Source organism: Calliphora vicina, chromosome 2 (genome assembly GCF_958450345.1).
Source record: "Calliphora vicina chromosome 2, idCalVici1.1, whole genome shotgun sequence".
NCBI classification, from domain to species: Eukaryota; Metazoa; Arthropoda; class Insecta; order Diptera; family Calliphoridae; genus Calliphora; species Calliphora vicina.
Genome location: NC_088781.1, coordinates 96,685,920 through 96,699,862, shown reverse-complemented (window position 1 = coordinate 96,699,862; position 13,943 = coordinate 96,685,920). Strand labels below are relative to the sequence as shown.

General features: G+C 27.8%; 1 protein-coding gene across 1 annotated transcript in view; it reads right to left on the bottom strand.

The window, feature by feature from the left end:
* Nhe3 (Na[+]/H[+] hydrogen exchanger 3) overlaps window positions 1-13,943 on the bottom strand; it is a 41,274-nt gene that overhangs the window by 11,485 nt on the left and 15,846 nt on the right. Inside the window, exons 12-13 of the mRNA XM_065499724.1 lie at window positions 10,360-10,468; window positions 10,134-10,271 (exon numbers count right to left, since the gene is read on the bottom strand). Of these exons, the coding sequence (XP_065355796.1) occupies window positions 10,134-10,271; window positions 10,360-10,468 (247 nt within the window). The remainder of the gene's footprint in view (window positions 1-10,133; window positions 10,272-10,359; window positions 10,469-13,943) is intronic.

Sequence of the window (13,943 nt, the reverse complement as noted above, 5' to 3'; positions counted from 1 at the left end):
AAATATATTCTTCAGAACGTGTTTAATACTTTCTGTTATACATAAATACTTTTTTTTCGAAAGTAAAATATAGAAAGCAAATTACAGAAATGTATATGTAAATTGCATATCTTTTTAAAGAAATTGGAAAATGAAGAATGAAGAATATAATAAAAACAAATAAAAAACATTTAATTCTGCATTTAGATTAAAACACTTTTTATTTTTTGTTAATTTTTCTGTTCATGATTTATATTTGTTTTAATGTGTACATTGAAAAGTGATTTAATATTATTTATTTAAGACTTTTATAACAAAATAGAATAAATAAAATATCACACCCAATTGTATTTTTAAGTATTCAATTTCTCACTCTAATTGAACTTAATTAAACAATAATGTATTTCATTGAAAGCAACTTAGTTTAAATCACAATTTTTAGGAAATTCAAATTTTAAAATAAAATAAAACTAAATAATAAAAAAACAGCAAATATTTGTAAAAGATTTAAAAATAATATTAATTAAAATCATAAAAGATTAATTTTAAATAAAAAGGAACTTATTAAAGCTACAAATGACAGGTGCGTAAAGGATTATCAATCTGAAAGAAAACAAGAATAAAATTAAAAAAATAAAGTGTTAAACAATTCGTTGAAACATTCTAAAAACAAAATGTTAAAAATTAAACTCAACATAATCTTGTAAAATTGAACATAATACATACTTACTTATATTTATTAAAAATGGCCACTAAATGATAAAATATTTAAAACTAGCATTTAAGTCGATTCTTTGCACTGTGGTTCTAAATTCAAATCTATGGATCTATGAATCCAAATATTATTTTTGAAAAGCTCTGTATTACGTATTTTTGGAGTTACAGTAGCGTCTAGATAAAAACAATTTCTAAATTAAAACAAATATATTTTTACTGTACAAATTTTGGAACACAAGAATAAAATTAAAGATTTATCAATCTAGTTTAAAAATTATTGTAATTTACAGTAAAATTCATTTAAGTGGAAAATTGTTCGTACATTTTAGACAAAATCTCTTCTGTTAAAATAGGAAATAAATTAAAATGATGGACGAGTTGGGATTATATTTTTTTAGAAATACATCATTACCCATATGTTTTTTAAGAGTTAAGCAAGCATAGTCATTAGACGGGTTTCGGCGATCTTTATTTTTGGTAAGCTTATTATACATATTAACCCTTTCACGACCATAAGACTATTTGGATAAAAGTAATAATTTTGACTATTTAATGTGAACCAGTTAGCGCCAAAAAAACATATTTTGAAATTAAAACAAAAAAATGTATCGGATTTACTGGGATTTTGGTCGTAAAGTGCAAATTTTCGTTCCCCATACTCATGTTTATTAACTATATATAAATGCACGCAACATGAATAATGATTTTATAACTTTTTGCGCTTACCAGGCCGAATATATATCGCAATATAAAATTTAAAAAATCAATTTTACACTTCAAAAATGTTTCGCACAATTCTTGAACACAGTACCAAAATAAAACTGTCAATTTTCAAAGACAATAAAAAATAAATGCTATAACCGAAATTGTTTTAATCTAAACCAGGGAAAGGCAACCTATACTATTGCATTTTACGATTGTATTAGTTATACACTCTCTCCGCTCTCACCACGAATCGGTGTTACCAGTAAACTTTCGTCTCTTTTCCCCAATTAAAAATGTAAAATCTCATATTGTTCATCATACATCTTTAAAAGTTGGGACATTTTTTTTCACTGGCAACGCTGATTCTTAAATTGTGCGATAAAAAATCGATACACAACATGCTTGTTTGAGTTCTCAAGCTAGACTGATTAAAAGTTGTTTATTTCTCTACAATGCGTCTGCACACGTACGTAAGAGAAGAGTAAATGAAAAACGCGGCGCCCATGTTTTGCCTTTCCCTGATCTAAACCCATGGTAGGCGTTCATATTGTTCAGGTTATGATGATTTTCGTCAAACAACCCGAATGTGAACAAAAGAGCTTAAAAATACACACATTTCATTCAGTTTCTTGATGTTGTTGTGGATATTTTATTTTTTACCCAAAAGAGCACAGAAATTAAATGCCTCTTTTTGCCTACCAATGATCTAAACACATTAATAAGAGACACTTTTACGAACTAATTAAAATTAAAATGGCACCCATTATTTTTTTCGTTGATTAGTTATTCAATATTTTCGTTTTGGGACACCGGTGTCCTCGTGATCGTCAAAGGGTTAATAAATTTGTTAAAAATCTCTTTTTGGTTCCCAACCCAAAGAGAAGATTTGTTGAACTTTTCGCTCATTTCTTATGTTATCCAAACGACCAATTAAAAAACAGTTTTACATTGTATGAGACCAAGTTGTTAGCTGTTAAAAAATATATATTTCGCTTTATTCTCAAGACAAATTTTAATTTTGTCCAACTAGATTTGGGATTGGAACCACAGTGCTTCGCAAGAAAACTTAAGTACATTGTATAAGTTATACATTTTTTAGAAACGACGATTTGAATTTTAAAATATGCGGTTAAGAATATTGCTCCAGAGGGACAATGCTAACGGGATGCGTAGGTAGAATTTTAATACGGTCATAATTTGTTCGTTGTAAATTTTGTTAATTGTTGTCATGATTAAACGTATTTCATTAAGTTTCTCTAATTAGTTTCTAATACAAATCTGTTAAAGGTATATTGAAGACTTATTAATCTTCAATATACTTATTAGTTTCATAATAAAAAATCCATTTAGTCCAATAATATATTACACAGTTTATACACCCATGTAAGTATTTACATTTAAAGTATATACTAGGGTGGGTCAATTTTTTTGGTCAACAGGCATATAGCAAAAACGTAATCTAGGAAAAATTCTAAGAAAATTTCCCCAAGAAACTATGGATATAAAATCAAAAAAATTAGTACAACTTTTAATTTACGGTAATTTAAGGTAAATTTTTTCGAAAAAGTTTAATAACTTTTACAAATGTAAACCGATCAAGTAATGTCTCATTTTTGTCTACATAAAATTGTCTTTAAAACACTGTGCAAAAAGAAATAGGTGTAATTTTGTAGCAGAGTGAAATCTTAAATCTTTATGTCTCTCGGCGGGAGCTAGGTTGTAATTTTAGACCCAACTTTATTTTGAAAATTTTCTTAGAATTTTGTGTAGATTCCAATTTTGCTATACGCCTGAAAAGAAAACGCCATAAATATTAAGTGACGCTTGGTTAGACGCTAGGTCAAAAAATGTTGTATTGTACGTACATAGTTGGATAATCACAGAGTTTATTAAAATTTCATGCCATACGCTATCATAGCCCACATATAGCCATAAAATCTTTATTATAGTAGTTCAACTGTTTTTAAAGTTATTCATAAATGCGTTATAAAAAATATAATGGCGAACAACAAGTACTTTTTCTGGGTCTTTAACAAAATCTACAACGACCAAATTATGTCTGTTGTTTTGCCTTAAAGTTTTACCTTTGTTCTCAAGTCGTTAGTTTGGACCTAGTGGAATAATATTCTGAACAGCATACTTTAAAATCCACAGGTCATGGAATTGCAGCCGCCACCCTAGTATTTATAATACGTTATCCCTAAAATACCTATTTAGCTCGAGTACCGTTACCGAAATAACCGCTACCGAAATTATCGAAAATACCCATACCTGCAAAATTAAATCTTTAAATAAAACCACTGATTAAAACCGCTAAATTTTTATTTAACGATTTATGAAGCAAAACTGCTTTAAAAACAAAAAATAATTAAATTTTAAATTAAAATGTGTGCCAAAAACGTTATACACTGGTGCATATTCCTATTTTTTTTTCATTACCCCACTTGGGGGCATTTGGTTTCCACAAAGCATCTCCATCTTTTACGAATTGTTGAAGTAGTTGTTTTTTTTCGCGTATTTCCCATGTAGATTGCACTGTCCTTCCTAATTATTGGAGTAGCGTGCGTCTCCATGTACGGTGTTGCCATTAAATCGATTGTTATTGTTTGTATCAGTTTAAACGGTTGTTGCATATTCCTATAAACGCACTTAATATTTTTGTTATATCTTTGCTGTTCTCATCCAAAAGCAAAATTTAACTTTTTCAATGAGAGACAACTTAACGGTACTTTTTGAAAGTGAACACATTTTTTTTTTATTCTTGTTATTTGCCTTTATTATTTAATTAATTATGCGATCAAATGTTCTTGGTGCTATTTTAAGTGGAAGATTCGTATAAACGCAGACGTGAAATTTGTTTTTAAAAAAGTTACCAAAAATAAAATTTCAATTTTAGTTTTTTTTTCAACCAAAGGTACGTTTCTAATAGTAACATCTCAATTTACTGCAACTTTTTCTATTTGAATCAATAAATTTCATCACTTTTAAAGATGGCCAAGGGAACTTTTTTGTCCGATCAAGATTCGAATTAAATTTTTTCACGACCAAGGATATTCCAATAGAGAAATTGGACGTAAAATCTATCGTTCGGAAAGTGTGGTGCGAATGGGAAAAGCCGAAATGTAAACCAATGCTAAAAAAGCACCATAAAGAAAATCGTCTAAAATTCGCAAGAAAATATATGAAATGGACAGATGAGTGGAAAAAAGTAATTTTCTCCGAAAAAAATTTAATTTAGACGGTCCTGATTTATGGATGAAAAAATGGATGAAGATTGCATATTCCAACAAGATAATGCTGCAATCCATGTTTCTAAGCAATAGAAATCATGGTTTCATGAACATAGCATTCCTCTGTTGGACTGGACGGCTTGTAGTCCGGACTTAAACCCGATGGATAACTTGTGGGGATACATGGCCCGTAAAGTTTATGCAAATAATGCCCAGAATGAAAGCATAATGACTGTGATAGAGCTGAAACTAAGAATTAAACAAGTCTGGGAGGAAATTGATTCCAATCTGCTTAAAAAATTAGTGGAATCAATGCCAGACCGTATTTTTGAAACAATCCTTAACAAAGGATCATCCACACATTATTAATAATGATGGACTGGCCCATAAATTAAAGTGCGTTTATAGAAAAATACCCTTAAAAATTGCTGATAATCTCGAAAATTAAGTAAAATAAATAAAGTACAAATGAATTTTTTTTGTAAACAATATTTTAAGTTAAGTCTTAACTAATTTAATAAACAAATTTGTAAATATGTTCATGTTTAATTTTTACAATCTTTTTAAAAAAAGTAGTGTGCGTTTATAGGAATATGCACCATTGTATACTAAAATTAATTAAGATCAATCCATTAGAAATTATCACTTTCTTCAGACTTCCTAATCGTAGCAACACTTTTCATGGCGATGAAGGCAATTATTAATAAAAATTAATTTAATTAAATTAAAATTTGACCATTTGACCATGGCATACCAATAATTTGCAAAATAATATCAGCTAGTTCTTTGAAAATATTATTTTCTGCGGAATCCTGATACTTCAAAAGCTTAAACCAAAACGATGTAGTATTTGAAAGATTTGTCCAGCTAATAATGTAGATGTTATTGAAAATTGTCTGGACAACATCCAAATTGTTCCAAATATGGAATAACATCTTATTTTTATTTATTGAAAAACTACCTATTTTTGACAAAATGTCTCGGTTTTTAGAAGCAAAAAGTAAAAACGATTACCTTAGAATCAATTGCGATATACAAAAATGTATGTATTTCTGATTCCTTTTTCGTATTTCAGTTTGAAACTGATAACCTACATAACTATTAGGCTTAATGTAATTTTCAAAACATTCGATTTGGAACTGTCTTTCTGTTAAGTCATTAGGAGCTAGTTTCTTACTTGTCAGTTAAACTCAGCTTAACACGCTGTTATATTAAACCAGAAATATATTTTGCCGGAATTTAACCAATGATTGTGTTTCTCACTAGTGGATTAATTTTGTTAGCATTGCCATACTTTTCACGCTATAATTGTACTGGGAGGTGCCTTGCCCATTGTACCTATATAGGTCAATTGTGAATCTAAACCATCCAGCGACCCACTCAAACACACACAAAAAATTTCATCGAAATCGGCCTAGCCGTTAAGGAGGAGTTCAGTTACTAACACACGTACAGAAGAATTATATATATAAAGAAGAAGATAAACAGTAAGTGAGAAACACAATTTATAGTTTAATTTAGCTTTAAACGAAGAATGTGGATTAACTTTATCCCAGAAATTAGCTCTAAGACGATTAGATTTTTTAGATATGTGCAAAACACCATTTATCGACAACACAAAGAAAAATCGGCATACACTTAAAAAATATTCGTAAAATTTTATTTTTTTAGTTTTGTTTAAGTAAATACAAGATATAAAAAAGAGCTAAAATCAGCCAACTGAAAATATTTTGCAGCTAGAAAAACCACTTAGCGGTTTTTTCCGAAAAATACCCGCTAACGACGAAAAATTACCTCCAGATCTAGCTGAAAAACGGTCGTTTTTATGTCTATATGAAAGTTATTTGTGTTGAATTTTGTGTGTATACCAAAATTTTTAAGAGATTTATGCACGTTAAGGTGATTATCGGAAACGGGTCTATATGGGAGCTATGACTAATTTATTTTCCTTTCATATTTCTACCCTACACCACTATAGTGGGGAGGGTATAATGCATTTGTGCAGATGTTTGTAACGCCCAAAAATAGGCAATTCAGTTGCGCAAGTCTCTTGTGTTTCTAGATGCCAGAGGCAATGTCGGGTTAAGGAGAAGAAAATTTTACATGCTGTTTTTGTTGTTGGGCAAGATACTTGCGCAACTAAATTGCCTAGTGTGAAAGGGGTCTTACAAAATTTGGTGACAATATTTTTGGGCGTTACAAACATCTGCACAAATGCATTATACCCTCCCCACTATAGTGGTGTAGGGTATAAATATGAAAGGAAAATAAAGAACGTACATGTTGCAAAGTAAAATGGTACATGTTGCAAATTTCAAAATGAAATATCCTTAACGATATTTAATAAATTATTCTAAATTATGAATACACAAATTTTTTTAAACTTAAAATTTTTGGTAAATTTTATTAAGTTAGTTTGATATTAAGGCAATATTTATTGAACGTGTATCATGTTGGATCGCAGAATAGCCTAATATTTTGAAATCCAGATCGCGATGCAAATATCACTATATATTGAACGTGTAGCAGTGCCCTTAGACGTCAAAGAAATGTACACAACCGAAAATAATAAAAATTTTAAATACCGTTACTCGATAAGTGATTAAATGAAGGGTCATCGGTATATTTTTAAAATTTTGAGTTAAAAAATATTTTTTTTAAAATACGTCTAGACGTATAGTGAATTAAATTAATGATTTGCTTTTAGAATTATAACTTATGCTGCACAGTGGGGTATGTCATAAATAAGTAATAATAAATCTGAATCTTCTAAACTAAATGAAATTTGTGACCACCATTTTATAATACAGGGTGTCAAAGTTGACCACCTCGTGTCAACTTGATGATTGAGACTTTGTAATAAAGCAAGTGGGAAGATAAAGAAATTCCAGTTTATTGCACTAAGTTATCTCTTATATTTTAAAATATACATATTTAAATTAATTTGGTTTTTTTTCATTTTATTTTGTTTTTTCGCAAACATCTTCGTTCCAACATTCTCTTATTTCTAATAAATTCCAAAATAATAGGTAAACAGTTTTTTGCAATATCTCAAGTCGCCTAGTCGTGAAAAATAATCAAATTCAAAATTTTTGAAATGAGTTGAAAAAATGGATAAATTTTGATAAATATGGAGATTAATTGTTTTTAATATTTCTCAAAGATGTTTTAAAAAATGTAAAATATATGACTAAAAACAAATTTGTAAATCGATATAGACATGCTCCCTAATTCAAGCAATGGTCAAAAATGGTGAATTTTTTTTAAGTAAATCAAAAGCCAGAGGGTTTAAAACAAATTTAATTTGTTATATTTAAGAGAATTTTAATGAGTTTTGCTATTATTTGTGATAACGTGTTTTTCGACTTTTTCGTTTTCGTACAAATGCTTGAGTATTCTTCTTTTAAACATTTCCGACATTTTGTTTGCCTTTTCACTGTGTTATTTACAAAAATGATTAAATGTATTTTATTATATTAAAATTAGTACATATTTTCATAATTAAAAACTATTATAATACAATAGTAAGGTAACTTTTATATTGCGGTTATTTCAGTAACGATTTTTTAGATATAACGACAGTCGAGTGAAAATACTATATTAGGGGTAACAGTTTTATTAGAATATTCTACATAAAATTATTCGAATTATTCGTTATTGGAAAATGACAATTTTTAAATTCTTTGAATATCTATTCAAAAAAATTGTTGGATTATTGAAATTTTTCACATGAAAATTAAATTAAAAAAAGTATGAAAGTATTGTATTTCGCGTAATTAATATTTCCCTTCAAAGTTTTTCAATTAAGATTGAACTGATCCTTTTATTTAAGATATTTATCATATTAACAATTGTACTTTTGTAAATAAATTCTCCTAACTTGGCCATTTTACAGAAATTAAAATGGATTAAACTACCATTACACTATCTGAGTTCTCATTTGAATTAATTGATAAAAATATATTATGTGAGTCCAGAAACTACCTAATTTATCAGAATTGCCATTAATATGTATCTAAAAAGCTTTTCTGAAACAGCTAATGAAAAAAATGCACTTCCTGAACTGAGAACTCATCTGAAAAGAGAACTCAGAAAGTGAAAGGTGACTTTAGTAAAGCTAAGAAAAGCATGCAAATAAAAAAATAAGTCAAAACTATCAAAATAACAATTATGTATAGAAAATGTTTAAATAATTTAAATAAATTGTGTCATGTTTATGTAGTTATGCGTGTTTAAGAATATAATTAGAAAATATTCGAAAAAAATGTACTAGTAATTTAATGTCAAAAACATCTGAAAATGAATGTGAAGGACAAAAAGTACATCAGTTAACAAAAACCAACCTTTTTTAAACTAGTTTATGAATTTTTATTGTTTGTTTAACAATCCTTTGATTTAAATGTTTATTTTGTCATTATTTAATTATTTCATTCGATTTTATTACATAAAATTATTTGTTACCACAGTAAGATCGGCAATTATTTGATTAGTTTCATTCAATATATTTGACTTTTAATTTCAAACAATTTTTGTTATCGAGTTTGAGGTTTAAAATTGAATGTACATATGTATATTGTCAAAAAGTAAATTTATTGTTATTATTGTATTGTTTAAGAGATATCGTTATTTGTGTTTAAATAGTTTAGTTTTATGGTTAGTCAGTTTTTATTTTAATTCAGAACAAATCCACCAAAAATTAGAACGAGATTTAGAGAATCAAATGAAATTTTTATAGAAAAGAAGAAGAAAAAAAATTAAAAAATTGTTTATTATAATTTTTTATTTAAAGATTTCAAAGGCTTCATATATTAATTTATTAATAAATTTTGATTAAAACAGCATGCAAAAATATGAATTAAATAAAATACATTTAAAATAAATACCTACATAATACGTACATACATATTTACAAGTTTTTGTTTCTTTTATATTTGTTAATTGTTTACTACATTGTTTAGTTATACATTAACTAAAAATAAATTTAAAAAAAAATACAAAATTTATTTAGAAAGAAATATAAAAGAAAGAATTTATGTATAAATTAAACACAATATTCAATAAAATTAATACATAGAAGTTAAATAGGTGTGACCGATTCGGATTTAGATTTCAATATTAAGGAAATAATAAAAATATTAGACAAAGCGTTTAATTAAAAAAAAGAAAATCTTTTTAATTTACAAGCCATTCATAGAAGCCAATTTTGTAAACATTTATAGAGTTGTAGACAAATAGTAGATAGATCTGTTTAGTTAGTTATAAATTTGTTTTTGTTATTATTATCATGTTTTCTTATTCAGAAAGTTTGTAAGTAATTTGGTATGGCGTTTAATATTAAAATGTATTATTGATAATTTTATGGTTTCAATTAATATAATGTTAAAACACAAAAGAATGACTAGTAAAGTTGTAGTATCACAACACATGTTTTGATTTGGATCATTCACAATTTTTGTATCTAGCAAGAGTACTACGATTATCTGCCGTAAATAGGATACTTACGCGATTAATCGAGTTACGGCGAGGATCACCTGCCGCGCCTGTAACTGAGCCTCCACCACTACCGCTACGACTACGACCTACGTCATTGTCGTCTATGCAAATATCAGAATCTGAATCTGTGCGCCTTAACCCACCATCCTAATGTGTAAGCACCACAATTAAATTGTACAATAAAGCAATGAGCAAAACATGAAAATTGTGCGTGAAATACAAAAGCTATTATTACCTGTGTTAACTGTTCGGTGGTTGTTAAAAGTCGTGCTACAGGATTACAACATACAGGCAAGGTCTCCAATAATGTTGGTCTTGAATGAGTTAACAATGGTTTCATATATCTAAAATAATACAAAAAAGAATCAGTAACATATTTTACACATTTACATACATATTAATTAGGATTCGTTTCGAAATTTTGGTATTCATTTGACATATATTCAGCAGTTTTTGCAAAGGAGAAAATGTTGCTCAAAATCAGTGTCTTCAGTCGCACTAAATAAACCCAATTAGGAAAATAAAATAAATCCAAATGAGATTGGGCTCTATTATATTGTTTGTGTGTTATTTCAATAACTCTTAAACAACATAAATGCTAACAAATTAAATGGCGTTTACTTTTGGTATATTTTTGGTCATTATTTCAGTCTAACTGAAACAATTTTTTTTTGTTCATTGAAAGATATATACATATGTTTTTGAGATAGGCTAGGTACGGTAGTTGCAGTTTTTTCGTTTCCCAAATATACATCACAATTTTAAGAAAACTATACATAGATATTTTTTTGATTTGAAAGCTCATTAAAAAATTTCAGTTTTAAGTATTGGAATAATTTTTTAAATTATTGCAAATTAAAATTTATCAACTTTGAATTCTTATTTCCTACTGTACGATTCGGTTGTACATAATTTTTCAATCGGACTAGTAGTTTAAAATAGATATATTTATTATCACTTTTCTTACGATCGACCCCCTGTGCAGCATTTGAACAGAATTATCAAGGTTTTTGGGACAAGCATATGCAAGGAGAATATAGAGGAAGTGATACAAATAACAATATTTATGAAAACGGAATTAACACTCTTAATTTTTATTTTTTCATCCAATTTTAATGTTATTTTTAGTATTTTCTTTCGTAATAAATATGTATCTAAAAAATTTACGTCATAGATTTTTTTTATATTTTTCGCGAAGTTAGACGGCCAAAAATAATGTTTCACATCATGAACAAAAACCTTGTAAACTAGTGTTATTAGGGGGAGTATGTATTTAAACACATACCCCCATATGCATACAGTTTATAAATTTATCAAACAAAAAAATTTTGTTTGGAAATTTAGTTTGATAAACCTTTGATAAATTTATAAACTGTTTATGCATATGGGGGTTAATTTTTATTTTATGTTATCAGGCCTGTCACAGAATTCTATTCCGATCGAAAGTGGAATTAATTTCGTATTTCGCTTCTTCAGAAAAAGTAAAAAGACAAATTCTTTCGAAATGAAATCACTTTCAGTATTCGAAGTGGAATTGATATTTCTTTGTAATTATTTTTTTATAAAATTTTTAATCAATTTCTGTAACTTCACTGTTGTTTTAATATAAAAAAACGCTGTCAAATTAAAATCAGAAATACAGAATTATTAAATATTTTTGGAATTAATAATTTACACGGAATCTGAAGAACCTAAAACGAAATCGATAGGAATGAAAATTACGGAATTAAAACCATTCCGAACAAAATGTGTGATAGGCCTGTATTATACAAAATGTTTTTCATAATTTATGTATTTATACAGGCCTGTCACAGAATTCCATTCCGATGCGGAATTAATTCCGCATTTTGCATCTTCAGAAAAAGTAAAACGAAAATTTCTTTCGGAATGAAACCACTTTCAGTTTTCAAAATGGAATTGATATTTCTTTGTATTTATTTGTTTGTCTACAAATTTTAATCAATTTCTGTACCAAAAACTTCACTTTTGTTTTAATATTAAAAACGTTGTCAAATTAAAATCAGAAATATGGTATTATTAAATATTTTTTTAATTAATAGGTTACACGGAATCTGAAGAACCTAAAACCAAATCGATCGGAATAATTTGATTTATAAACCCTTGATAAATTTAAAAATTGTTTATGAATAAGGCCTTAAATATTTCATATCGTAAATCGCTCATTTGCTGCAACAACGTCATAATTCAAAAAAAGTCGTTTCGAGAAAAACGGCTTTGAATGTTTTATTATTTATATTATCAAGCCTGTCACAGAATTCCATTCTGATCGAAAGTGGAATTAATTCCGCATTTTGCTTCTTCAGAAAAAGTACAACGAAAATTTCGTTCGGAATGAAACTCAGTTCAAAAAAACACGGATTTTGAGTTATGTCGTTGTTGCAGCAAATGAGCGTATATTAAATAATTTTTTCAATAAAGAATTGTTTCGTAGTAATTTTTTCTGCATTGTTCCTTCGGCTCATTTAAAATAACATATTCAGTTGTTTTTATAGTTTTCAATTGGGGATCCGCGACTCTCTAGGGGTGCTTAATCATTCCAGAAGGATTGGGAAGAACTCAAGAAAACAGTGAGTGTAAACACTGTATACCAGCGTTTTCAACTTTTTATTTTCTAAAAGCACTGAACTCAAAAATATGTGTATATTAAAAAAAACTACTACTTTATTTAAAGCAGCGAGCTGCAGTGAGCTCTCAAATGAGCTCTCTTGTTTTTATTTTCACATGTACGCAAGCACACACATTGTATAAAAACAGTCAGTCTCGCATAAGCATTGATAGAAGCAGGTTGTGTTACGCTTTTATGTTTGTTTATTTCATTATTTCAGCTATTTGTTTTTGCCAGAGAATAATTCTCAACTCATACAACTACAATATCTAAAAACTGTAGTGGTGTGAGTTTGCATTTCGCTGATTTAAAGCAGTGATGTTCAAAAATGAAGATATTTGGTGAGAGAGCTACCCAGCAAACATAATGTCAAACACTTAAAATAACAAAATGAAGAAAATTTAGAATTTTTGTCAAATAAAACCAATTTATTAAATGAATATAATTTAAATTTTAAGGAAATGAAAGAATATACATTATACGGCCGAAATACTCTCAAATTTTTTATTTATTTTTAACTTTGTTTTTTTGTGTTCAATTGTAATTGAAACGCGTGTGTTTGCTATGCTTCATCCAAAAACCAACCAACAACAATGCTTATTGAATTTCTGAAAAAATGAGACATTTATTACGCTCTTTAAAAGAGCGTAACAAATGTGTTTAAATTTTTTAAACAATTGTTGTATGGGATGAACATCACTGATTTAAAGGAACATTTTATGTCAAAGTACAAGTTTGATGAAAGTAATCACAAACTTCATCAAATATGTTGCACCCATGGTACAACTAACGAGGTACAAATTTAAGGTAGAGTAGACAATATACAACTTGACAACGCTGCTGTATTTTTGTTAAAATGAAAGTGATCAATTTTATTTTGAAACATTTGAAATCAAAATCTTTATGTTGATATATTACAACTTTTTCCAGATTGTTGGCTCTGAAGCGTTAAAACTATTAATACAGTTTTCTAATATGACAAAATAGTGGTCCTCGCTTTCTATGTAATAGTCGTGAAACAAAAGCCGGTTAATATATTCAAATAAGAATACTTCTCCTAAATCTCACAAACAAAAATTAATCATATGTATGGTGTTTGTATTTTGTAAAATATTCATATTATTTTTGTTTGGTAAAAATTTAATAATTGTCGGTAATAAAATAAGAAGCCCAATCCTTGTATTCAATTAAAG